This window comes from Halichondria panicea, chromosome 1, assembly GCF_963675165.1.
Source record: "Halichondria panicea chromosome 1, odHalPani1.1, whole genome shotgun sequence".
In the NCBI taxonomy this organism is placed as follows: Eukaryota; Metazoa; Porifera; class Demospongiae; order Suberitida; family Halichondriidae; genus Halichondria; species Halichondria panicea.
This window is the reverse complement of record NC_087377.1, coordinates 15,900,275-15,925,591: the sequence shown is the minus strand read 5'-3', so window position 1 is coordinate 15,925,591 and position 25,317 is coordinate 15,900,275. Positions and strand designations below refer to the sequence as shown.

Here is a 25,317-nt window from a genome sequence, read left to right as displayed (position 1 = left end):
GCTCGAATTAAGTGGCGAAACATCTTGCTTATTCTTGACGTACCCCAGGCTACAATCCACAGCATCGGGAAAGAATGGAGCAACAATCCTGATGACTGCTATCGTGAGGGTTTGATTAAATGGCTTAATGAAGGAGGGAAGAGCTGGAAAGAGATGGTGGAGGCTTTGTCAAGTCCCATCGTGAGTGAAGTTCACATAGCCAGGACCATCGAGAAAGATCATCTACAGTCTACTGATGCAAGCAATCCTACTGATGTGAAGACAGAGGGTAAGCACTAGTTCAGCACAGGAATCATACAGTCATAATGCTTAGTTCGTTAGCTGCTATAATATTCACCCCCCCCCCCCACACACACACACACACACACACACACACACACACACACACACACACATATACACACACACAATGTTCTACAGTTGACCAAAACCGCCAGAAGATCAACGATGATTTAACTGTTTTCTTAGACGAACCTCTCGGTAAAGGTGCATTTGGAGCAGTCTTCAAAGGCAGCTACAGGGGCGAGATTTGTGCGGTCAAACTTTTGATTTACGAGGCTGTAGAAATGCAGACAGGTTTCCCAGCCGGTAAAAGTGAAGAAGCTAGCAAAGCATTTGATCGTGAGTGTGAGTATCTCCAGTCACTCCAGCACCTAAACGTTGTTCTGTATTTGTCGACTACTAAGCATCCCAAATCAGGTGGTACAATCCTCGTTGTTGAGCTGATGGATTGCAATCTGAGATCCTATTTCTCCGGCCTTGGTGAAGAGTCTATCACTAGCGAATATGAAATTAGCCTGTCCAAAGACATGGCTTGTGGTCTGGCCTACATTCACAGCAAGCAGATTATCCATCGTGACCTCTGTGGCGATAACGTCTTGCTGAAGCTTACACGACCAGTGCCTGTTGCAAAGATTTCTGACTTTGGCATGTCACGGCTATACGATCCCTCCAAGCTTAGCCACACCCTCACGGCCGTTGGTCACCGTATGGGGTATCTACCTCTCGAGGCTATTCGATTGGACAAGGATAATTACGATAATAGCTTGGATGTGTTCTCTCTTGGGGCGATTATGATGCAGATTGTTTGCAAGCTGAAGACGATCAAATCTGTGGAAGATCGATCATTCCATGTTGCCCAGATACCTCACACACACAGGTTGAGGAAGCTTATCGACAGTTGTTTGCAAGAAGACATGAGGAGGAGACCATCTGCCAGGGACATCTGTGAGTCAATGATAAGTATGTGTTTTACGTTTTAGCTAACCGTAACCCTAACGAAAAAATCGTATCCGTCTATTAATGTTGATATGGATTTTCTTTTACTTTAGATGTGGACCTGACGAGGGGCTTAGACACAGTGGAGGCAACAAAGAGGGAGTCAAAGGACACTCAACCAGTCAAGAAGGTGCGTACATGTAGTGTGATAATGAGATTCCCACAGCAACAATAGTATTGTACCTTAACATGCATGGATGCTGTCTCATGTGTTAAGCCGTAACTACACATCCGTTTGAGTGTGCCTATAATTATGTACTTCCTTTAGCGGAAATTGTTGTTTGTTCTCATTCTGTTGTAGAATTTCCACTAATGATATTCACGTCTGTGTTTTAATTCAAAATTCACCAACGTTCCCCTGTACAGGCTCACAGGGAACACAAAGATTCTGAGCTGGTCAGGAGAGACGCCATCATTCAACAGCAGAGACAGATGAGACAAAATGCACCATTATATTATTGCAGAGCTATAATAGAAGCTTTGATCTCTTATAATCGTACTGTACATTCTATTAGACTGGTGGGCGTGGCCTCTTAAGCTAATTAGAGAAAGTGATTTAGTGTGCATGCAATTATTGCTGCAAGTAACACTCGCTTGTTAGTAGACACTATCCTAATTACACTCATTCATTATTCAGGGTCCCCCTCCCAGAGAGTTGAGACCTCCACTCACTCTGAAATGGAGAAGAGGAAAAGACATGCCAATCCACATGGGTGACTCGGTACAGAGTGTTGTTATCGGTGACACGGTGTATGTTGGTGGAGGGTTTGCAGTCAATGATCGTGACATATATACAGTGTTGAAGCTCGAGCAAGATCAATGGACCAAACTACCAGAGTACACTGCCAAGTACTTCGCTATGACATCACTCACTAATCGACTAGTGTTGGTGGGAGGAAGTAATCCAAAAAACAACAAACGTACCAATCAGCTTGCAGTGTTTGAATCAGGGGAATGGACTCACCCGTACCCACCAATGAACATTGCTCGTTCTTCCTCAACAGCTGTCTCCTTCAACAACCACATCATTGTAGCTGGTGGGTATGATGATAAAAGACGTGCCTCCTCCTCTGCATGTGGAGGTGTTGGATGTGGCATCAAGAAGATGGTACATTGCTCAGTCACTACCTAACCAACGATCAAAACTGAAATCAACTCTCATAGGAAACACCCTCTACCTAATGGGAGGGTTCGATCACACTCTGAGTGCAACCAAGACAGTGTACCACGTCGACCTCAATGAACTCGTTGCAAAGGCCCATTCGAACCTGGACACACCCACTCTCTGGCAGACCTTACAGGAAGCACCACTCGAGTGGTCAGCTCCTCTCAGTATTGGGAGGTCACTATTAGCCGTTGGTGGACGAGACGACAGAGCCAACCCAAGTTCATCGATCTACCTCTACCAGCCTGACACCAGGAGGTGGGTGAAAGTGGGAGACCTGCCCACTGCACGATACTGCTGTACATGCTCAGTACTTCCTAGTGGAGAGGTCATTGTAGCCGGAGGACTGACAATTAACGATATTGATATTCTTTTTATTATGTTGAGACAATTAAGTTGCAACAGAATTTTATCGCATATAATTATAGTTATTATGATGACATGAAGTGGTACATACATAATTACATTGCCAGAAAATAGTACAAAAACAGACAAAATAATATTTAACAGTCTCATAACAAGTTCAGGTCCTTGGTTGGGGTCTTGTCCGAGGGTAGGGTGGACGCCTTCTCCCAGAATACAAAGTCTATCTCCTCTTCCAAGTCAGACAGTGAGGGGTGGGGCTTGGGAACTGAGGGGTTAAAGAGTCACATGATCATAGTCACACTGAGTGGCCAGTTTACGTGAGGCCCCTCTCTTTCTTAGCAGCATAGTAGGCTTATCTTTCCAGCCCCCAGTTATCCTAATGGAACTGAGGGGTTAAAGAGTCACACGGTCATAGTCACACTGAGTGGCCTTCTTAGCAGCATAGTACGCCTAAAGGTGTGTGTGTGTGTGTGTGTGTGGGGGGGGGGGTCGTACATGATTGTACATTGCACACCTCAAATAGGACACACTATAGCTGACCTTGAATGACTTTAAGGGACTCTACAAAGTATGACACAAATGCATTTTCCAGCTAATGTACTCTGTACCTCTACCTCCATTCTCAGTGCCTCTTCTTGTCTCCTCAACACTTGGCCGGGCTGAAAAATGGCCGCATAACTGGGGGCCGGAAAAGATGAGGGGCGGAAAAATCAAACAATAGTACAGAAGACAAATCGATCAGTCAATCTACAATTAGAACTAGAGCACTGAAGTGCTACCCTCGGCAGTGTCCTGTAGCCAGGATAAACAACACATGGACACATTCAAACTGGTAGTGTGATGAAGGGTCTGGTACACGTACTGTACAATGTCATGTACAAATATTGTGAGCTAGTGTTCTCAATTGACACACGTTTCCCTGTACACACCTAAACTGCATACATTGAAGCATACCTTGTATACAAGTGCATGTACATACAGACTAGTAAGCATGCTAGGTTCCCATTCTTTGTACTGTACATTCAATAGTACACAGTCAACTCATTGCACTGCATAACTACACATTATACACACGTACCTTGTTCTTGATGAAGGTTCATCATCAGCACAGTTTCATGTTCAGTAGCTAATGGTTAGCGCATGCGCAAGCAGTCTACACTACCAGGCCAACTTTCGAGGAAGTGCAGCTTGAGATGGAGGCTAGGCTGCACATAATTATAATGGGCGTAGCTATGTTCACAACATTTTTTTTCTAAATTTATTATGTTCTGGTTCAATAACACAAATATCATGTATAAAAACTATGTATACATAATAATACTGACAATGTAGCTATAGTAAGTGAAGGGGAGATTTTCTGGCCAGAGGAGAGTTTAGAAGTTGCTGGTTAGGTTGCTTCTGACCAGAGGAGGCAGCTCCATCGATTCCGAACTGGATAATCTGTGCTCGAAGAAATGCGTTCTCTTTCTCTAGGACTAGGATTTGGTTCAAAGCTTTGGTTGATTTCTCTGCGATTTTGGCACTGGCTGTGAGTTGTTAGTTTGAAACACGAGCTCTTTCAAGTAGTCCACTGTCTGGTCCAGTACCGTTCCCTTGCTGTACACATACTGCAGTCAGGGAAACATGACGTGAGGGTGAGACATGTACGTGGATATAACAAAAAAACATGCTTAGTTGCTGTTAAAAAAATAGCAATTTTATTTTATGTGTAACTAACTACATGTGTTATATACGATGGCCTCTGCTGGATTCTAGTAACTAACATAACACTGTGCTCTGCACTAAATGCATGCTTAGCAATAATAGTAATTTTACCTTTAAAAAAAAACCAGGTTAGTGATATTTCGATGGTTTTTCCAATAGTACTTTAGTACACACACTCACAGACACACACACTCACCCCGACAATGGAACCAGTAGTTGCGTCTTTCTTCTGACAAGCAGGCACTATCTGAGCCAGTATCTTGATGAGCTCGTTGATCCTGTCCCGACGCCAACAACGCTCAACTGGGCGTGGGAAGAACAACAACAACTGGTAATTATCGTGTTTAGGGCATGTACAATGAAGCTGAGCCAATTGGCAAAATGAATGAACCTTGACCTCACACACACACAGGTACACCAGTATAAAAACCAAGGCATAATTAATAATTAAGATAGACAATAATGCGTTTACAGCATTAGATAGCCTCTACACAACAAATAAGTTATTAGTTTTGAAAGTGGCAGATTTGATGTTAAAGCTTCGTAACTGTACTTTGTGGGAAATGCTTCTATTTGATTATGACCACGTACGTACATGTACATCTGTTGTACACTTCTAACTTTCAGTATTGAATTTGTATCACCTTCATTGTGTGTAGCCTTCCTCTGAGCTTCCCTGTTGGTGGCCATATCCCCAGACCTGCAAACCAACCACCATAATAACAACACTCCTCACAGTTACCGTATTACTAGAACGTTTTACGAGCATAATTATGCGAATTTTTAAACAGCAAAACCTAATTTTGGGTAAATACACACGATCCTTGCCAGAACGCAATAGTTAGATCGCAAAGGGTTGCCGATTCGGCTGATTTGCAAAGGTTTTTCACCAACAGCAAAGTATTCTAGTAATACGGTATGCAGGGTTCTGCCTAGGAATTTTGAGAGGTGGTTAAAAATGATGGGGGAAAATTTGCCCATGCAGGGGGTGTGTACGAGAAGGGGGACACAAATTTGAACTAGCATGTGTTGTAAGCCATGTAAGTATATACAGTATACATCAATAAAAAGTTCCCGTTCCGTTTCTAAAAACGCACGTATAAACGGTAGCGTTAAACTGGATGCACAACGCGACCAATTTCTCATTATAAATTAAAATGGTGACGTCATCATGAAAAATTGAAATTACTTACACAATCAGGGTTCTATCTAGTGGGGGGGGGGGGGCAGGGGGGAAGCTTCCCCCCCAAACTACCCAACTTCCCCCCCAAACTATCCAATTTTCCCCCCAAACCTTCCACCTTATTTGCGTCTCTGGCCATCTAGAATAAAAAATTTTCCGGGGAAGGACCCCTGGACCCCCCTTTCAGCCTACTAAGCTAACTGAGAGGATTAAAGCGCTAGACAATCAGCTATACTGTAGTACACAAGCTAGCTAGCTAGCTACTGCTACACTGTACGCACGATCACAAGTTAACGAATCTGCTTACTCAGCAATTTTTCTGCACATGCGTGAAAACGGTAGCGTTTTGCATAATACAATGCGTTCAACTATGCGTTTTTTTTTATGTGTTTAAACCGGAATTGTGCGTTTTACGCAAACGGAACGGGAACTTTTTATTGATGGGTACTGTAGCTGACATAATTATATATGTACATTGTTGTACTTGCATCAGTACAGTATGGTGCTATACTAAGATTTCTTCATCACAGGCCGGGTCATAATCAGTACTTGAAAGTGTTAACTGCACCCAGTTGCTCACTCTCTAGCTTGTCTTTTCCTTAGCAGGTGGTCCAACTCCCTGTTTTAAGGCAGAGTATAGCTAGCTAGCTAGCTGCAGTACTCCTCGAACTCAACAAAGCCATGCTGCAGCTTCAATTAATTCAATTAATTGTTCTGGTCATGCAGTAGAGTTCAATTAATAGTTAGCTCTATATAAGGCACATCAAGACAGTAAAACTGGTAAGCGAAGACTAGCAGCTAAACTGGACTAGCCAGTACTTGTAGAATGTAAAGCAGTGGTCGGAAAGGCTAAGTGGTGGTCGGAAAATACCTAGTGGTGGTCGCAGCTTACCTAAACGACCACTGTAGGCAGAACCCTGTGTATGTAGCAAGAATGATGCTTTTCCTAACATACTGTCATACATGTTATGCAGAGGTAGGCAATCACATGAACTGTGTACTCACAACTGCATTTGAACGATGGGGTCGGCCGTGTGATAATCCATAGTTGATATCCCTCTCATCTTGGGTGCTATAGGTCGACCCATTGCATGCAGTATCTCAGCACTACTGGATGGTGGGATCATCACATACAGAGGACCTCAACACACACAACAACATAGTAAAAACTGACTATTTTTCAACACCACTTCCATTATTTTATATCAAACATTAGCAATAATACTCATGGTTCTACATGTAATTAGTACGTACAAGCACTTGGATAACTTATCGAAACCTATAACTTTTGGATTTGGCAAAAAAAATGTATCGTCACACTGATAAATTTGGCCTCCATTACTCACCATTTTGGCCAGACTCTGAACCAGATGAGGTGCTCCTAGTGATGAGGGGGTGGTCTGTCCACCTTGCTGCATCTGGATGAGGGCGTGGCCTATTAGCATTGAGGGTGGAGCCATCCTCAGAGGTCATGTCAGAGGGCAAACCATCATCGCTAGTTAGCGTGTGGACCTCCTGTGTGAGTGGGCGGGAACAACAAGTGTGTGTGTGTGTGTGTGTGTGTGTTTGTTATTTGGGAGGTAGTTACCATCATGCAAATTCTAACCATGTAATACGAAAGCGAAAATAATACGAAAACGAAACGTCTTAGAAGCCGGATACCTTTAAAAAAGCGTTTTTAAGTGCTAGTTTTTATATGTTACTTGGTATGAACTGTGTGTGTGTGTGTTACCTGGGTATCATGCACAGGCCAAAGTTAGGGCCCAAGTCACTGGCCTGTAGCTGCTCCACACTCTCCCCATCATCACTCTGACTTATCTCTATCTCAAACTGTGAACTGGGTACCACCTCTTCAGTAGCGATAGTAACCGTCTCCACGTCGGTCGGCTCTGTTCCTATGTGTAGTATCTCTGTATTAAAACAGTTTTTAAGTGTTTGCTTTTATGTTACTTGGTGTGAACTCTGTGTGGGTACATACCTGGGTATCATGCACAAGACCAAAGTTAGGCCGCACATCATAACCAACTACACATTATACACAAGTACCGTACTTGTTCAATTTAAGGCGACCCTCCAAATATGCGACACCCTCCGATCTTAGGTAATATTCTGACCTCTAAAAGTAGCGACTGCTGCGTGTGACAATTGTTTTTTATGTCGCATCCTAAATAGAGGTCAAACCACACCCTCGATTCCAGGCCGCTAGAAACAATATAATTTTAAGCATCCTATAATCGAGGATAGTAGAGTAACCTCCAATTAGATGCGACCCTCTAAATATGCGACACAAGGAATTTTTCTAAACCTCCAAAAGAAATGACCTCTCGCTTTGTAATTTAATATTTATGAATAACTGTACCTTGTTAATGTTCTTGATGAAGGTTCCTCAGTAGTCCCTGTCCATGGACTCATGTCTTCAGCCTCCACCAATACAGACAAATAGTTTGACCACTTGCTCAGAGCTTCAAGATTGACAGCGCAATTTCTTCTTCTCTCTAGCTAGCTAGCTATGGAAGTGAAAGACCAGCCACGTGGTTTAGCAATGTTATCACACGTGACAGCTATTGTTTATTCTGCAGAGAAAGAGGGAGGGTCTCGTTGTAGCTGAGCTAGCTGTTGTCCTGTATTTCTGTATCGTGCCTGGTATCAAGCTGTGAAGATACTGTAGCTCTGGATTATTATCAGTAAGTGCAGACAGCACTGTTTTATTTTCTGCATATAGATCTACGGTATTTATGGTTTTGATGATATAATTTGCACACACCAAATATTTATACATAATTACATGTACCTTCATATCATTGTTTATCTTATTCCACACTCTACAGATAAGATGTCTGACTATCTCACAATAGCAGATCTAGGAAAACTATACATAGCTACGTTTGATGCTCGAATCAAGTGGAGAAACTTCTTGCTAGTTCTTAAAATACCCTCGGATATCATTGACAGAATTGGGAAAGATTGGAGCAACAATCCTGATGACTGCTATCGTGAGGGTTTGAAAGAATGGCTGAAGGGTGAAGAGAGAAGCTGGGAAGATGTTATCAAAGCTTTGTCAAGTCCTATCGTAGGCCACGTTCACTTAGCCAAGACCATCGAGAAAGATCATCTACAGTCTACTGGTCCAAGCAATCCTACTGATGTGAAGTCAGAGGGTGAGCACTAGTTCAGCACAGGAATGCATATCTCATACATGATGCTTAGTTTATTAGCTAGCTACTATAATATTCACCCGGGTCCCTCTCATAAACACACACACACACACACACACACACACACAATGTTTTTACAGTTGACGAAAATCACCAGAAGATCAACGATGATTTGACTGTTTTCCTAGACGAGCTACTAGGTAAAGGTGCATTTGGAGCAGTCTTCAAAGGTAGCTACAAGGGAGAGATTTGTGCAGTCAAACTTCTAATTTACGAGGCTGTAGAAATGCAGACAGGTTTCCCAACAGGAAAAAGTGAAGAAGCCAGCAAAGCATTTGATCGTGAGTGTGAGTATCTCCAGTCACTCCAGCACCCAAACGTTGTTCTGTATTTATCGACTGCCAAGCATCCCAAATCAGGTGGTACAATCCTCGTTGTTGAGCTGATGGATTGCAATCTGAGATCCTATTTCTCTAGCCTTGATGAAGAGTCTCTCACTAGCAAATGGGAAATTAGCCTCTCCAAAGACATGGCTTGTGGTCTGGCCTACATTCACAGCAAGAAGATTATCCACCGTGACCTCTGTGGTGATAACGTCTTGCTGAAGCTTACACGACCAGTGCCTGTTGCAAAGATATCCGACTTTGGCATGTCACGGCTATACGATCCCTCCAAGTTTAGCCACACCCTCACAGCCATTGGTCACCGTATGGGGTATCTACCTCTCGAGGCTATTCGATTGGGCAAGGAGAATTACGATAATAGCGTCGATGTTTTTTCCCTTGGGGTGATTATGGTACAGATTGTTTGCAAGCTGAAGACGATCAAATCTGTGGAAGATCGATCATTCCATGTTGCCCAGATACCTCACACACACAGGTTGAGGAAGCTTATCGACAGTTGCTTGCAAGAAGACATGAGGAGGAGACCATCTGCCAGGGACATCTGTGAGTTAATTAAATAATTAATGTGTTTTACATTATAATAATACCGCAAATAATTTGTGAGTCAATTGTATCTTGTACGATTTCGAAATTTTGTTCAGAAAAAGTTCCTTATTGAAGATTTAACTTTTACTTTAGATGCTTCACTGACAAGTGACTCTGACACAGTGGAGGCAGCAAGGAGGGAGTCCAAGGACACTCAAGTAAAACATCAAGTATCTGAGAAAGACACTCATTCACAAGCATCTATGACTATCGATCGGCTTCAAGCTAAGCAAGTTTGTGGACTAGAAGAAGTGATCACTCCTCAACAAGAACAGTTTGAAGTTCAACCCAGAGAAATTAATCATCTAGTGAAGTCTCTACAGATACAACCTTTGGAGGACACTCAACCAGATAATAACTTGACTGCAGATGTTGACCTGACAAGTGGCTCGGACACAGTGGAGGCAACAAAGAGGGAGTCAAAGGACACTCAACCAGTCAAGAAGGTGCGTACATGTAGTGTGTGAATGAGATTCCCACAGCAACAATAGTATTGTGCCTTAACATGCATGGATGCTGTCTCATGTGTTAAGCCGTAACTACACATCCGTTTGAGTGTGCTTATAATTATGTACTTCCTTTAGTAAAAATTGTTTCTTCAGTTCTCGTCCTGTTGTAGAATTTCGATATTAACGTCAGTGTTTTAATTCAAAGATTTCCACCAACGTTCCCCTGTACAGGCATACAGGGAACGGATTGAGCACAAAGATGCTGAGCTGGTCAGGAGAGACGCCATCATTCAACATCAACATACCAGTAAGAAAGTGCCGTTTGGTCGACAGGTTATGATCATTAATTTGTCCTGTGCCTGATCATGTTAATCCTCGTGTATAATTCAGTGCCTGTGTAGTTGATACTGTGTAGTTGATGTAATTGTAGCACCAACTCAGACTTAACAGTTTATAATATCTCCATGCAATGGTTGGTTTTTTATGTCGCTTATAAAGAATACTTTTACTTTTTGGCCCAATATTTTTCTTGAGGTGAATTGTCCTCTGTTACAGTAATGGAAGATGTGTGTAAGAAGACTGGAGTGAGGGACCAACAACTAGATCAAGAAATCCCTGAGAGTGACATCATTCTAATCGCGGATAAATTTCCTCACCTGCTGAACGTGCACAAGGTAGGCAGTACTCTAAATCTTGTATCTACTTATCCTCCTGACATTTTGGCAAGGGGAGCAAATGGTGCACTAGCCTCCTTCACAAGGCCTCAAAAAGGAGGCCTGCTACTGACTGTTTGCGCATGCGCAAAATAATTGGATAATTTCCCCGTAATGTTTCTGAAATATTACCCGAAAAATATCCTGAATAACATAATACACACAAAGAATACTACATACACAGAGCTATATAGCTAGCTAGCTAGCTAGAGACAGAGCTGTACACGTTTGGTTACAGCAGCTATTTCTTCTGATAGAGCCTACATGTAGACTTTCACCAAGGTTAATGTCAGATGGGCGTGGCCTGTCCATATAGGCTATTGTCAGCCTTCCCTCCATTCAGACGATTGTCATCCACACTGTTGCAGGCTGTGAGTTCTTTGTTAACATAGCAGGCTAAGGGTATAGCTATCAGAATGCTATCACAGGAGCTAGAAGCCTTCACAATCACACTTCTATCCACTTTCTTCAATCCACTTTTGTTTGTTGTGACGTCATTGTTTTACTGATCATTATACGATAATATCCGGAGTCCCCAATTTCTGGGGATTATGTGGCGCATGCGCAAACAGTCGAGGAAGAGCGGCCTGGGATTGAGGCTAATGGTGCACGTGCATGATATTAGGGTGTTGATGACATGTATATATCTAGAGGGTTCGACCCCCAGGAATTCATTACTATATCTGCCCTGTTAAGAATATTATTCACCAGAAACCCCTCAATTGTATTCCCATTGAGTTTCTTCTAGAATGTATTTCCGAGGGGGTACCCTCACCAAATGAAACCTTGTTGATTGTTGTTTTTGTACAGGCTTTGAATATTAATGATCTACAACATGTTTACGAGAAACTACATGAAAGTGCCAGCCCTCACTGGTTCAATCTGGGATTGGCTCTAGGTATAACTCATCCTGTTCTCACCAATATCAATATCAAGTATCGTGAAGATAATTGGTTGTGCTTTCGTGAAATGTTGGCTGAGCTCCTGAGTACACAACATGTAACATGGAGTCTCCTGTCAGACGCTCTCAAAAAGCCCACTGTGGATCTCATCAATTTGGCTGACAGCATCACAGGTAACTCTTTGTGCATTTTTTTTATTCGCCATTTTTAGTGATTGATATAAACTACCAAGAAAATTGTAGGTAACTATTTTCAGTGTGCATTTTTTTTATTCGCCTGTGTGTCATTTTTAATAAGACTATCACGAAAATTGTAAATTGTCATTTTATTGATTTCTTTATTTCTTCATGCAGTGAATCAATCCACAACTCCTAACCTGCTGGATCGACTCAACCTCACCCCAGCCGACCTCGGTGATGTAACTGATGTTACAAGTCGTTATGGCAATCAAGCTGGAGTGGCTCATGCATTGAGAGCGTGGCAAAGAGTTAATCCTTCCAGAGCTACCTTCAGGGCCTTGGTGGAAATTACCATAGGACTGAGAAGAGGAGACACTGCTACAGACATTTGTAGATTCATTGTAGACAATACAGACCGAAACTGAAACTGATCAATAATTAACTGATCTTTACTTTGATGTTGTTTGTGTCTCTGTAATTATAATGTGTGAGCTTTTTATTGATGCTGTTTTTTTCGTGGTAGTCTGTGAAAAGTTGAACTGAGCATGCGCAGTATGTACAAGTACTTAGCAACACCCACACAATCAACTGGAGTTCAACACCCACACAATCAACTGGAGTTCAAAGGTCAATGCTTGTTTCAATATTACTGAGACACCTTCAAATCTAATAACAGGACTGAACACATGGACAGCAAGTTGTCTTTAATATGCACACCGTAATTCTGGGCTCCTGGAGAGAGTTTTGGACAAGGCCTTGAGAAAAGACAGGTGAAAGCAGCTCCTTCATTATAGCACAATCACACCTACCCTAAACATTCTATGTTGTGTGTGCGTTTGTTCAATGTCCGTATGTATAGTAATGATCATGTGATCCTCGTGTGCAGGCTTCCAGTGGTGGACATTGAGGTACCTACATACGAGCTACCATTACCAGAGGGTGTGGGTGAGGAAAAACTTCACCAAGACAACCTGAGCGCCCGTCAGATTGAGGAGACGTAGAGGGAACCACTACTCGAGAGTGAGCCCACTAATCAGTCACATCTTAATTATAGACAGTCGTGTTCATTTGACCTAAGTTATAGAGAGTGATCTTCACAGTGACCTCTAGGAGTGGATAGCGGACCATCTAGCAGCCGATTGGACGACTGTCACTCAACTCAGGATGGAGGAGAGTAAGAGAGATCCATCAGAGGAACCATTTCGCTCCCTCTACACCGCCAGGGAGTTGCTGTCAGGTGATGATAGTTGTCTTAATTGTAGTAGCTCAGTTTAGGGCTCTTTATTAATGTACATGTGTGTGACGTTAAACAGTGCTCCTTTTATATAGCTTTCCAAAAGTGGTTGAAATTAGATCATTGTAACAAGTTATGGGCGTCTGAAGACGCTACACTAGACAATGGTTCCATGCGTTAAATATCTGTTAGGGCTCTTTAATTAATGTACAAGCTCCTTCACTAATTGCTTTGCTTAGTACACAAGTATGAAGGCCTGCCTACACTGTACCTATACATGTATTGATTAATCCACTTTAATTGAGACTCTTGTTTTCCCACTGCAGGTATGAGGGCTAAACTGGATGCCTGTCCTCTCAAAGAGCTTGAGGATTTCACTATTCTCTCGTGTTTTGTTGGACTGGAAATGGTCCTACCCCTACATAGTATCACATGTTGAGCAGTCACGAGGTGGACACGTACGGTAGTAACGAGCACCACTTCAGTATGGCCCACAAGACTGCCCTCCATGGCCGCCTGCCCATCATACAGTTCCTAGTGGAGAGTGGACTGCCCTCCTCCGCACTGCAGATATCAGATGACTCATTCACCACACCCGCCATGCTCGCTATACAGGTACAGGGAACACTTACTAATAGGCAGTTACTGGTTGTCCGTTTGACACTGACATTTCTGTATATCGTCGAAAATCCCGAAATGTTTAGTTTGGGCAATCTGTGATAAATTAATGCCTTGAAAATAACCCGCTATCATAAAATTAATTGTGTTTGAAAATTGAGAATATTATTTTGCAATTTTACGTTCAGTCTCCTAATAATTGACTACCATTGCCCCCTCCACTATGTCTCCAATGGCTAGTGGAGGAAGCTAAGATCCCCTTCCAAGTGAGGGACACTGGGGGAGAGACTCTCATGCATCACGCTGCGTTATAGGGGTGGGCGGATGTGTGAGTGGGTGGGTGGATGTGTGCTGTTAGTGTAATAAGTGCTTGCTCAAGTCTAAAATGTGTGTATCGCATTAGCTACTGTAGCAACGATAACTGAAAATAATGCTGTCATATTGTTGGTTTTTAGATATTTAGTTTCTAAGTCTAGCTGTATCACTCCCCTACCCCACACCATAGATTGAAAAGGAAGGGGATTGGAAATGACCAGGCCGCCCTGTGTAAACTGGTGAAACACTCCGCGTTATGATTTCGCGCTCGCAAATATTTACCGTACTCAGGTTGTGTTTCTAGCTATCCTATCCACTAGCAATCACTCAGGAGCTGGGAGGTACTCTAGAGAAGTAAGTTTACACCACTGACAAGCTCCAAGTCCCTTGTCTTTACTTTGTTTTTACTTTTTGTTGAGTTTAGCTTGAAATACTCCATGTCAACTTTTCTCTTTCCCTGCTGTGAAGCCGAAACAGCAAAGGACATTGCTTGACATTGCTTGACTTGGTTATTATGTATCTAAGTGCTATATAGGATGGTTTCATGCTATGGATAAGCTGTACTGTTCATAAACGTTTGCAGTATAGTCCTTTAAACTGCTTTAGTATACTTTTAGACACACCACGGGCCTTGACCTCCCACGACTTCATAGTAAGAGCTATTCCTTCTTTTATAGCATTTATTTGTTTAGTGAGAGTGGCTGCGTTGCTTAGTCGAGCTAGATTCTCTTTACTTTTTAGAATAATCAACATTAAAAGTGATCAATTTCACCATTTCTATGTACAACACATTGTATGGCAGCAAGACAGGTAATGAGCATGCTGACTATAAATTTAATCCTTTGTAGTTTTAGCCACACCCTATATAACGCGGAGTGTTTCACGCAAACATTTTCGTTTCCAATCCCCTTCCTTTTCAATCTATGCCCACACACACCACACACAACCGCTCACACACACCACCCACACACACACCCACACCCACACACAGCTGCTCATGGACTTTGGCTACAGCATGGTCCACACGGACAGGGAGAACCAGAAGCCGGTGGATTGGGCCGATGCTATGGGTCAGAATATCTGTGTCCGCTATCTCATGATGTACGAGACTTGTTGGGCACTCTCCGGAGAACTGACACACATGGCCGAGCAGCTCGCTATGTAAGTGGAGGGCCTTTAATTAGTGATTGTGTAGTGTGTGTGTATGGTGGTGGTGTGCAAGTCTGTATGAGAGTGTGTCACTGGGAGAATTGCTACTGCTAGTGTCTACCGTATAGCCGGTAATTTTCGGGGTTGAGCAATATTTAGTCACTTTGTGGATAGTATGTTCGTAGTTGCTGCTTTCACTGCAGGTAAAGGTGGTCAAGGTCGCTTCATTCGTGGGTAAAATATTGGTGGTCCAGCTATAGTGTTCAACCACGAAAACCACGAATATTTTGCCCCACGAAAATTACCCGCTATACGGTATTAGATATTTAATTGTTGATAACCTAACTACACCACTCAATTGTCTGCACTGTTACTGTAATAAGCCCCTCCCCCTTGCCACACCCACCCCACCCCCTCAGTGTACAGAAGGAGAATGGACAGTTACGAGATGCATTCTCCAGTCTAGAGAAAGAGCATGAATCTGCCATTACTAAACTGCTGACTAGTCACGAGGAGAGACTGACTAAGATGAGGGAACATCACGTCGACCTCATGGCATCAATACTGCACATGAACCAGGACACTCCGCCCACTGGAGGGGGAGGGGCTACTGCACCATCAGCCAATAAGAAGTAAGTGCAATCACTCTGTAATGATTATTCTACACACGTAATTATTTCCTTGTGTTCGTATATATATCTGTGGGTGTATCTCAGAAATTATTTTGTGCCCAAAGTTAGTAATTATCCGTGGTCCGTTTGACCCAATTTTATCAAACAAGAGCACTCTTGTATTACCGTATATGCTCGATCAGAGGCCGCTCTGGTATAAAGGACGTACTCAAATAGTAGCCTCCCTTGCTAGCAAAATGAACATTTAGTAGCCGCTCTCAAATAGTAGCCTCAGTGAACTTTGGCTCTAGCATTTCTGCACGTGGCAGCCAAAAAAAATTATTACTAGCAGCTAGCTACATGTACGTAGCTACAAGTAGCAGCTTGTTAGTGCTTCACAAAGACTTTCTCATGGCAGCTAGAGTTCAAGTTTATAAACAACAATTTAATGTCAAACAAAATTTTTTGGAGCTAATAAACGCCGCTCTTGAACAGTACGTGTCCTCTCTTGAATTGTAGCCTCCTCTTCCAGCAAAATGAAACATTTAGTAGCCGCGGCTCCTGATCAAGCATATATGGTAATTGTCGTTTTCTGTAGCAGCTCTCTTTATATCCTATCAAATGATGCGAAAAGTGAATTATCAACCCCCTCCCCCCAGCAGGGGTCAAGTACCTGTGCGGAAGGCGCCCCCTGAACCACCCACTACCCCTCAACGATCCTCCAATCGTCCCCCTGTACCCCCGGATCCTGCCGCTAAGAAGAGGTCGCGAGGGTCAAAGGACAGAGGTCATGAGGCGGCAGATAAAGGGGAGGACCATAATACCATTGACTATTGAACAGCCACCCCCCAAGAAGTGTTAGAGTGAGTGAATAGTATAAATTAATGTGCAGGTATGTACTACATGTACATGTCCCCCGTTTAATCAATTGGTTAGTGGACTCGTTCAGTCGCCATAACTTGAATTCCATGGATCCAATTTTATGATTCTCCCAGAAAGCTTAGAAAAAAAGACCTTTCAAATGGTACCAGATATTTGGGAGATAACAGATTTAGCACGATACCATGTAATAATAGCCCATGGTTCAAAGTTGAATTATGGCCACATCTGGATTGAAATACATCATTTCTTTCTGAAAATCATCAAATTTTTGAAATTGGGGTCACGGTACTAAAGTTATGGCTGCTGAAAGATGTTCAACTACTGTAACATGTCCGTGCTTGAATTATAACTAGGTACCTATACACACACTATGACTGCACCCCCCCCCCACACACACACACACACACACACACACTATGACTGCACCCCCCCCCCCACACACACACACACCCTCCCACGACACACAGGAAGCAGATGACGTCAGTAGCTCAGCGTATGAATGCTAATGGAGAGGCTCGTAAACGTGGTGGTGGTATGACCCGAACCTTCTCCCCCCTCACTCCTATCATACAGCGCCTCTACAGCAAGTCAGATGAGGTGAGAGACACTGTACATGTGTGTAGCTTGTGTGCAATACAGTAGAGTTACGTACGCACTGTATCATACCTGTTTGGTAGTGGCCATGCACCAGGCAGAGGTTTGGGGGCTCATTAACCTGGCTGTATTATAGTGGGACACATGCTATGGAGACTTTGGGGTCCATTAACCTGGCTGTATTATAGAGGCTGCATGTACTTGTAGGGTATAGACAGGTTTCAATGTAGCCAACAGTATAGACTTTAGTATAGCCACCTACATTGTTTGATTTCTGTGCCCAGGCTGATAGCAAGAGTGAGAGGTCCTCCAGGAGCCAGAGACACACAGAGTGAGTTATCCCTACACTTTACTGGGAGACCACTCGGCGATTGCATACACTTGCTAGTGTCACTGTGTATTACCAATCGTGTGTGTACACTGTAGCAGTCACTTTAGTTGTAGCATTATTTCTGTTCTTTATAAATTACCCCCACCCACACACGCCCACGCACTGTAGAGACGCTAGGAGATCGGCTCCGAAAGTCAAGTTCTCTAAAACTATTACCGAGTTTCCAGACTACAGTCACTATGACAACCCGACAGAGATGAAATCAGTATCAAGCCCAGGTCAAAGTCCGTCCCATAGTCACCATGGCAAGTTGGTTGGGGACTCGCTGAGGGTCAAAGGTGAAAGCTCGGAACACAATTCTAGGAAATCATCAGAAAAATAATAGCACAAACTTATTGCATTGTTTTTATCATAGATAGTAGAGGAAGGGATTGGAAACGGGATCACGTGAGCTTATACTTGCAACGTGAGGCCTCTGGGACCGTGCGCGTTGCAACCAATAGAAACCTTGAGGTGTGATTTTACTGGTTTTGAGGTCAAGAGAAGCTTTTGAAAAGAAACAAATGAGAGGATACTAGGTAAGTAAATGTATAAATAGCCCTAAAATTTGTCTTGAGGTATGGCTAGGTACAAAATGAAACATTATTACTAGCTAGAAGTCATGTTCACTCTGGTAGCACACAAAATTTGAAGATTTTACAACACTTAGCTTTTTTTTTGTGGGGTAAGAACTGACATATGAATTGCATCTATTGTAAATGAATGGTGGTCACAGTAGTAGTATATGATGGTATTTTATTGCTTCAGCTGTATATTGGAAGTTGGCCGATATGTTGATTTCCACTAGCCATCTTTGCGGGGTAGTATCTCCATAACTAAGCTGAGTTTATATTAGAGACTCGGCAATATTAAAGATCAATGTCCATATTATTGCTTCCAATCCATTAGATTTTGAAAATCACTATTCATGCTCTGATTTTGTCACCGCAGTGTCGATGTGTGGCAAGAACTTGGACTGAGAAATCACTGGAAGAACATTGATAGATAAAAATTCATGTATAATTATGTTTAGACCATGCTTATACCTTTTATTGATTGTTCATTGTTGTCTATGCATGATCGTAAGCTTTTAGTTTAGCATAAACTGCCATTATAATTATTAGTGCACAAAAAGTTTATTGCAAGCTCAGCACTTTACCAATATTCAAACTGTGGAGTGCTAATTAGTTATTTTGTTAATTGTAATTGTGCGAAGAGTTTATAACGATATTGATATTTTTTATCGTGTTGAGTTGCAACAAAATTTTATTGCATATAATTATAGTTATTATGATGACATGAAGTGGTACATACATAATTACATTGCCAGAAAATAGTATAAAAACAGACAAAATAATATTTAACAGTCTCATAACAAGTTCAGGTCCTTGGTTGGGGTCTTGTCCTCGGGTAGGGTAGACGCCTTCTCCCAGAATACAAAGTCTATCTCCTCTTCCGAGTCAGACCAGTGAGGGGTAGGGCTCGGGAACTGAGGGGTTAAACAGTCACATGGTCATAGTCACACTGAGTGGCCAGTTTACGTGAGGCCCCTCTCTTTTTTAGCAGCATAGTAGGCCTAAAGATGTGTGTGTGTGGGGGGGGGGTCGTACATGATTGTACATTGCACACCTTCAAATAGGACACACTATAGCTGACCTTGAATGACTTTAAGGGACTCTACAAAGTATGACACAAATGCAATTTCCAGCTAATGTACTCTGTACCTCTACCTCCATTCTCAGTGCCTCTTCTTGTCTCCTCAACACTTGGCCGGGCTGAAAAATGGCCGCATAACTGGGGGCCGGAAAAGATGAGGGGTGGAAAAATCAAACAATAGTACAGAAGACAAATCAATCAGTCAATCTACAATTAGAACTAGAGCACTGAAGTGCTACCCTCGGCTGTTGACATAAATAATAAAGATCTATAGAAACCAGAGGAGTGTTATACAATAGTATATATGATCTGGCTAAGCAGCAAGTAACGGGAGCAATAAAATAAAACCAGACTAGAGGTGAGAAGGGAGTGTTAGCATAACATCATAGACACGTACTTTATTGCACTAATATTATAATGAAACAGTAGGTGGTGGCACAGGTCCAAACACATACTATGAAGGTTATAGCTTAGCTGGTTATTTTCAAGTACAATTTGGGCCTGAAATAAATACTATTATTGATCTAAGCACACTATAATTATTGCAGCACTATTAAAGATGCTATTAAATACGATAAAATCAGAGGTTTGCAACACAAGATGACTACACAAGTCAACAAAGCTCTCAGAAAGAGACCTACAATGTGTGTAGTTGTCTGACATGCTATCACTCACTTCTCCAGCATTAGTTTCTCATTGTCTATAATGATCTGATCCACTCCGGGTGCGTTGCTACCGCTGGTTGCTAGGTGGAGCTCCGCTAGTAAGCTCTCCTCATTGGGGTCAAAGTCCACCTCACCTGGTCGGTACAAATCCTCAGGTCTAGTAGGGAGAAAACACGTGAACAGTACTTACTACGAATTATGGCCAAACAATAATAACTGTACACACACAAGCACGTCTTCAAACACTGCACATGTAGCCAAGGCAATGGCTATAATAGTCTCAAGCAACTTCACCATAACACGACCCCTGGCTATAAGGTCAAATACTCGTGTCATTAGAGCCCTTGTCAGAGCTTGCTACATGATGGTAGTCTACTGGCGCACTCTTCAACATACTATTTAAAAGTTTCAAACAGCTTTCCGGACCATCCAAACAAAATTAAATGCGTCCTATAGGAACAGTGTACATGAAAATGTTGGCAGTAGGTATATCCTATCAGGCTATTAAATAACAACACTATCACTCACTCATCATCCTGAGTTTGTCATCAGACTTGCATCTTTACGAGCAGCTTCGTCATGTAGGATCATCTGATTGGCCAGGAACTTGCCATTCCCACCTCCTCAGCAATGGTCTCTCTCCATGGTCCTGGCTATGTCACTGTGGCCCACAATGACACTGGACAAAGCCTCCAAGATCCAGGCAATAGATTTTGGCCACGCTTCAAACGTGATTTGCTGATTCAGCATTGTTATTGCAGAAAAGGGGGAGTATCTCGGTAGAGATGTGCTGATAATACAGCAGATAATAGGGAGATTATCAGTGGTTTTGTTGGTCCTTCACACTTCCTATCTAATCACATGACTTTATATAGAGCTAGCTAGGGCCGGCCTATAAGTGTATAAGGTTAAGGAGTGAGTAGCCACCAAGGTGAGTGCGTGATTCATATCTCATTCTATAGCCCATCTCAAAGTTGCAATAGTCTAGTCTCAGTTTAACTTCACTGAGTAATATTTTAGATTGTACATGCTAAAATTGATGTGCACCATATGCCATTGTACAATTGTATGAAATGCCCTGGTCCACTCACAGGCTAACTGTCAATGGCCACTCAAGCAACCCCCGACCATTCTCCAGAGTATCTGTCCTTCCAAGATAACTTTGAAGCATTGGTGTCCACATTCAAAGCTCAACCTGCTGCATACGCTGATAGCCTCTTCTCCAATGGCTACATACCAGATGAAGTTCTCGAGTACTCTAGACTGAATGGAGTTATGGACTCGGATAAATCTCGAAAGATTCTGGATACTATCATCCATCGAATTAAGCTCAATCCCAGTGTATTCCACGGCTTTATTGCTGCCATCGCTGGCCCTTCTACTGACGATGTTGTCAAGAAGCTACACGATAGTTACGAGCGTCACAAGACTGCGACCAGCCGTGTTGAACAGCCGCAACTCTCTCCACCCACACACCAGCAACCTCCACCAGAGGCTCCGACGTCCTTCAGTTTCCCGTACCTTGACACCTCTAGCCTTGATGAGGATGATAGAATTGAAATGGAGGATCGGCTCATAGCGGATACAACGAAAATGATGATTAGGTTCACTGCTTTTACTCTAATTATACAAGAGTCATTTGAAAAACGTATCCCATTGGATAAGATTAAAGATTTTGTTCTCAGCCTCGACGCTTTCAACAACGGGATTGGAGTCAAAGTGCTTGATCCACAAGATAAGCAAGAAATCAAAAATGCCAAAAATTTGGCCCAGGTCTTCATGACTCTACGTGATTACATCTCCTTCTTCAACTATGAGATAGTGCAGTACCTCATCGAGCTGCTGGGATCACCAGACGACCAAACACAACTGCGTGAGTATTGCTCTGCACTTGATCAGTTCTGTAAGCGAAATGTGTTTGAAGTTCCGGCCGAAGCTTTCTCTTCAAAATCTCGTATCAAAACGGCTAAAGTGTTTGTTCTCAAGCTCACTGAGCGATCGCGAGTAACCACACTGGAGTATGTAAGAAGGCTGACACGAAGAATTGCTGAAGCCCTTGGTCTACAAAGAGCAGCGCTACAACTCTGTTCAATCAAACAAGGCTGCTTGGAGCTCCACTTTCTCGTCACTGTAGCTGTTGCCAAGTGTATCTACCCAGTGTCCCCTACTGTACAGGCAGCTCTCAGTGCGATGGGGGTCAAAGTTCTCACCTGTGGAAGTACGGATGAGGTGGAGACATTTCTGCTGGAACAGTAAGTTCTTGAAGAGGCACTATAATTATACCCGTACTCCTGGCATAATTATAATAATTATACCGTAACAAGCATGGGCCCTATATACCGTATAGCGCGAAATTTTCGAGGCACTTATATTTCGTGGATTGGCCTCTAAAAGCCATTTCGTTGTGCAATGTTCGCGGAATGACTGCTTACCGGAAGCCACGCCTTTAAATATTTGCATGATAGCAGGTAATTCTAATTAAAGAACAATATTTAATTTTCGTGTAGAATTCTAACCCACGAAATCCTCGAAAATTTCACACTATACGGTATATAATTTAAATTACATGAATATAATATTCGTATTATTATAATAATTACAAGTATGTACATGTCACGTACAGGGATCTGAACAAACTCAAACTAGAAGGTGTTGAGGAGATGTCTAAAGACACAAGAACGAGCACGACAACCTTCACTCAAATGAAGGACACTAAAGGTGAGTATTTGGCCAACTTGATTTCCTATAATCTCTCTTTTAGATACAAGAGACTCGGACCCAGTGGAGGCAACAAAGAGGGAGTCAAAGGACACTCAACCAGTCAAGAAGGTGCGTACATGTAGTGTGATAATGAGATTCCCACAGCAACAATAGTATTGTACCTTAACATGCATGGATGCTGTCTCATGTGTTAAGCCGTAACTACACATCCGTTTGAGTGTGCCTATAATTATGTACTTCCTTTAGCAGAAATTGTTGTTTGTTCTCGTTCTGTTGTAGAATTTTCTCTAATGTTATTCATGTCTGTGTTTGATTTCCACCAACGTTCCCCTGTACAGGCACACAGGGAACAAATTGGGCACAAAGATGCTGAGCTGGTCAGGAGAGACGCCATCATTCAACAGCTGAGACTGGTGAGACAAAATGCACCATTATATTATTGCAGAGCTATAGTAGAAGCTTTGATCTCTTATAATCGTACTGTACATTCTATTAGACTGGTGGGCGTGGCCTCTTAAGCTAATTAGAGAAAGTGATTTAGTGTGCATGCAATTATTGCTACAAGTAACACTCGCTTGTTAGTAGACACTATCCTAATTACACTCATTCATTATTCAGGGTCCCCCTCCCAGAGAGTTGAGACCTCCACTCACTCTGAAATGGAGAAGAGGAAAAGACATGCCAATCAAGATGGGTGCCACGGCACAGAGTGTTGTTATCGGTGACACGGTGTATGTTGGTGGAGGGTTTGCAGACAATGGTCGTGACAGGTGTACAGTGATGAAGCTCGAGCAAGATCAATGGACCAAACTACCAGAGTACACTGCCATGTACTTCGCTATGACATCACTCGCTAATCGACTAGTGCTGGTGGGAGGACTTGATCTAAGAAACAACAAACGCACCAATCAACTTGCAGTTTTTGAAGCAGGGGAATGGACTCACCCGTACCCACCAATGAACATTGCTCGTGATTCCTCAACAGCTGTCTCCTTCAACAACCACATCATTGTAGCTGGTGGGAATGATGATAAAGGACGTACCTCCTCTGTGGAGGTGTTGGACGTGGCATCAAGAAGATGGTACATTGCTCAGTCACTACCTAGCCCACGATCAATGCTGAAATCGACTCTCATGGGAAACACCCTCTACCTAATGGGAGGGATGGATCACACTTGGAGTTCAATCAAGACAGTGCACCACGTCGACCTCAATGAACTCATTGCAAAGGCCCTTTCCAACCTGGACACACCCACTCTCTGGCAGACCTTACCGGAAGTACCACTCGTGTATTCAGCTCCTCTCAGTATTGGGAGGTCACTATTAGCCGTTGGTGGACGGGACGACAGACGCAACCCAAGATCATCGATCCACCTCTACCAGCCTGACACCAGGAGGTGGGTGAAAGTAGGAGACCTGCCTACTGCACGATACCGCTGCACATGCTCAGTACTTCCTAGTGGAGAGGTCATTGTAGCCGGAGGAGAGACAAAACCATTTTATGGTAATTATGTTCAAACAGTTGATTTCTTTTGTATAAGCGATTAATTAGTTATTGTAATATGTTGTGCATTGTTAACAATCTTTTTGAAAAAAGTTTTCTAATGAAGTTTGCATATTTCGTTTATTTTTATAATATTATTCAAACTGTTGATTTCTTCACTATAAGTGCTAATTAGTTATTTTGTTAATTGTTTCTCTTTAATTGTGCGATGAGTTTATAACGATATTGATATTCTTTTTATCATGTTGAGAAAATTAAGTTGCAACAGAATTTTATCGCAAATAATTATAGTTATTATGATGACATGAAGTGGTACATACATAATTACATTGCCAGAAAATAGTACAAAAACAGAGATAAATAATATTTAACAGTCTCATAACAAGTTCAGGTCCTTGGTTGGGGTCTTGTCCGAGGGTAGGGTGGACGCCTTCTCCCAGAATCCAAAGTCTATCTCCTCTTCCGAGTCAGGTAGTGAGGGATGGGGCTCGGGAACTGAGGGGTAAAAGAGTCACATGGTCATAGTCACACTGAGTGGCCAGTTTACGTGAGACCCTCTCTTTCTTAGCAGCATAGTAGGTCTAAAGGTGTGTGTGTGTGGGGGGGGGGGGGGTCGTACATGATTGTACATTGCACACCTTCAAATAGGACACACTATAACCAGGAACCCATAAATAAGAGAAGGAGCGGCTAACTTCAACGTATACTCGGGGATCACATCTCGTAATTGCCAGTGAAACCGCACTTCCTTGTTTGGAAGCGACTAAGTGCTTGCAAACCGCAGCCCTGTATAACACGTGTAGGGATTCAACCACAAGTGACTCTGCATATAAGGAAATGCGGTCATAACCACTTACGAAACGTGATCCCCGTAGTCAGCCGCTCCTTCTCTTATTTATGGGCTCCTGCTATAAT

The 25,317-nt window shown here is 42.7% G+C and overlaps 7 protein-coding genes and 1 long non-coding RNA gene across 10 annotated transcripts in view; 4 read left to right on the top strand and 4 right to left on the bottom strand.

Moving 5' to 3' along the window:
- LOC135352059 (uncharacterized) overlaps positions 1-25,317 on the bottom strand; it is a gene marked incomplete in the record, with an annotated part of 851,949 nt that overhangs the window by 323,213 nt on the left and 503,419 nt on the right.
- LOC135352069 (traf2 and NCK-interacting protein kinase-like) overlaps positions 1-25,317 on the top strand; it is a 52,162-nt gene that overhangs the window by 256 nt on the left and 26,589 nt on the right. The window contains exons 1-8 of one of the 3 annotated variants that reach the window (XM_064551190.1): positions 8,281-8,380; positions 8,525-8,854; positions 8,992-9,798; positions 9,934-10,286; positions 10,521-10,596; positions 10,845-10,963; positions 11,813-12,077; positions 12,258-12,599. The exons of 1 other annotated variant lie outside the window; for it this stretch is intronic. In XM_064551190.1, the coding sequence (XP_064407260.1) occupies positions 8,530-8,854; positions 8,992-9,798; positions 9,934-10,286; positions 10,521-10,596; positions 10,845-10,963; positions 11,813-12,077; positions 12,258-12,508 (2,196 nt within the window). In that variant the 5' untranslated portion in view covers positions 8,281-8,380; positions 8,525-8,529 and the 3' untranslated portion in view covers positions 12,509-12,599. Of the gene's footprint in view, positions 1-8,280; positions 8,381-8,524; positions 8,855-8,991; positions 9,799-9,933; positions 10,287-10,520; positions 10,597-10,823; positions 10,964-11,812; positions 12,078-12,257; positions 12,600-25,317 lie in introns of those variants that run through there. One more of the 3 variants, XM_064551188.1, reaches the window with a different exon arrangement.
- LOC135352124 (uncharacterized) lies at positions 380-2,862 on the top strand. Its single transcript, XM_064551301.1, has 3 exons — positions 380-1,227; positions 1,332-1,408; positions 1,645-2,862. The coding sequence occupies exons 1-3, from the start codon at positions 567-569 to the stop codon at positions 1,813-1,815; spliced, it is 909 nt and encodes a 302-aa protein (XP_064407371.1). The 5' UTR covers positions 380-566; the 3' UTR covers positions 1,816-2,862.
- LOC135352148 (upstream stimulatory factor 1-like) lies at positions 2,848-8,217 on the bottom strand. Its single transcript, XM_064551351.1, has 6 exons — positions 8,056-8,217; positions 7,429-7,606; positions 5,158-7,211; positions 4,710-4,816; positions 3,418-4,416; positions 2,848-3,259 (listed from the first exon to the last, which is right to left on the bottom strand). Exons 3-5 carry the CDS (start codon positions 5,201-5,203, stop codon positions 4,297-4,299), a joined length of 273 nt encoding a protein of 90 aa, XP_064407421.1. The 5' UTR covers positions 5,204-7,211; positions 7,429-7,606; positions 8,056-8,217; the 3' UTR covers positions 2,848-3,259; positions 3,418-4,296.
- LOC135352130 (uncharacterized) lies at positions 13,416-19,150 on the top strand. The gene is made up of 8 exons (XM_064551306.1): positions 13,416-13,932; positions 15,242-15,411; positions 15,819-16,031; positions 16,670-16,873; positions 17,360-17,489; positions 17,771-17,817; positions 17,986-18,395; positions 18,808-19,150. Exons 1-4 carry the CDS (start codon positions 13,750-13,752, stop codon positions 16,845-16,847), a joined length of 744 nt encoding a protein of 247 aa, XP_064407376.1. The 5' UTR covers positions 13,416-13,749; the 3' UTR covers positions 16,848-16,873; positions 17,360-17,489; positions 17,771-17,817; positions 17,986-18,395; positions 18,808-19,150.
- LOC135352186 (uncharacterized) lies at positions 19,105-20,936 on the bottom strand. The gene is made up of 3 exons (XR_010399661.1): positions 20,706-20,936; positions 20,188-20,334; positions 19,105-19,650 (listed from the first exon to the last, which is right to left on the bottom strand). It is a non-coding gene; the product is annotated as an uncharacterized LOC135352186 (long non-coding RNA).
- LOC135352084 (uncharacterized) lies at positions 20,967-24,672 on the top strand. Its single transcript, XM_064551245.1, has 6 exons — positions 20,967-21,108; positions 21,271-22,429; positions 22,801-22,895; positions 22,939-23,006; positions 23,237-23,311; positions 23,517-24,672. The coding sequence occupies exons 2-6, from the start codon at positions 21,282-21,284 to the stop codon at positions 24,444-24,446; spliced, it is 2,316 nt and encodes a 771-aa protein (XP_064407315.1). The 5' UTR covers positions 20,967-21,108; positions 21,271-21,281; the 3' UTR covers positions 24,447-24,672.
- The window catches only part of LOC135352145 (uncharacterized), a 56,482-nt gene continuing 55,835 nt past the window's right edge, over positions 24,671-25,317 (bottom strand). The window contains exon 4 of the mRNA XM_064551341.1: positions 24,671-24,983. Coding sequence (XP_064407411.1) covers positions 24,870-24,983 — 114 coding nt within the window. The 3' untranslated portion in view covers positions 24,671-24,869. The remainder of the gene's footprint in view (positions 24,984-25,317) is intronic.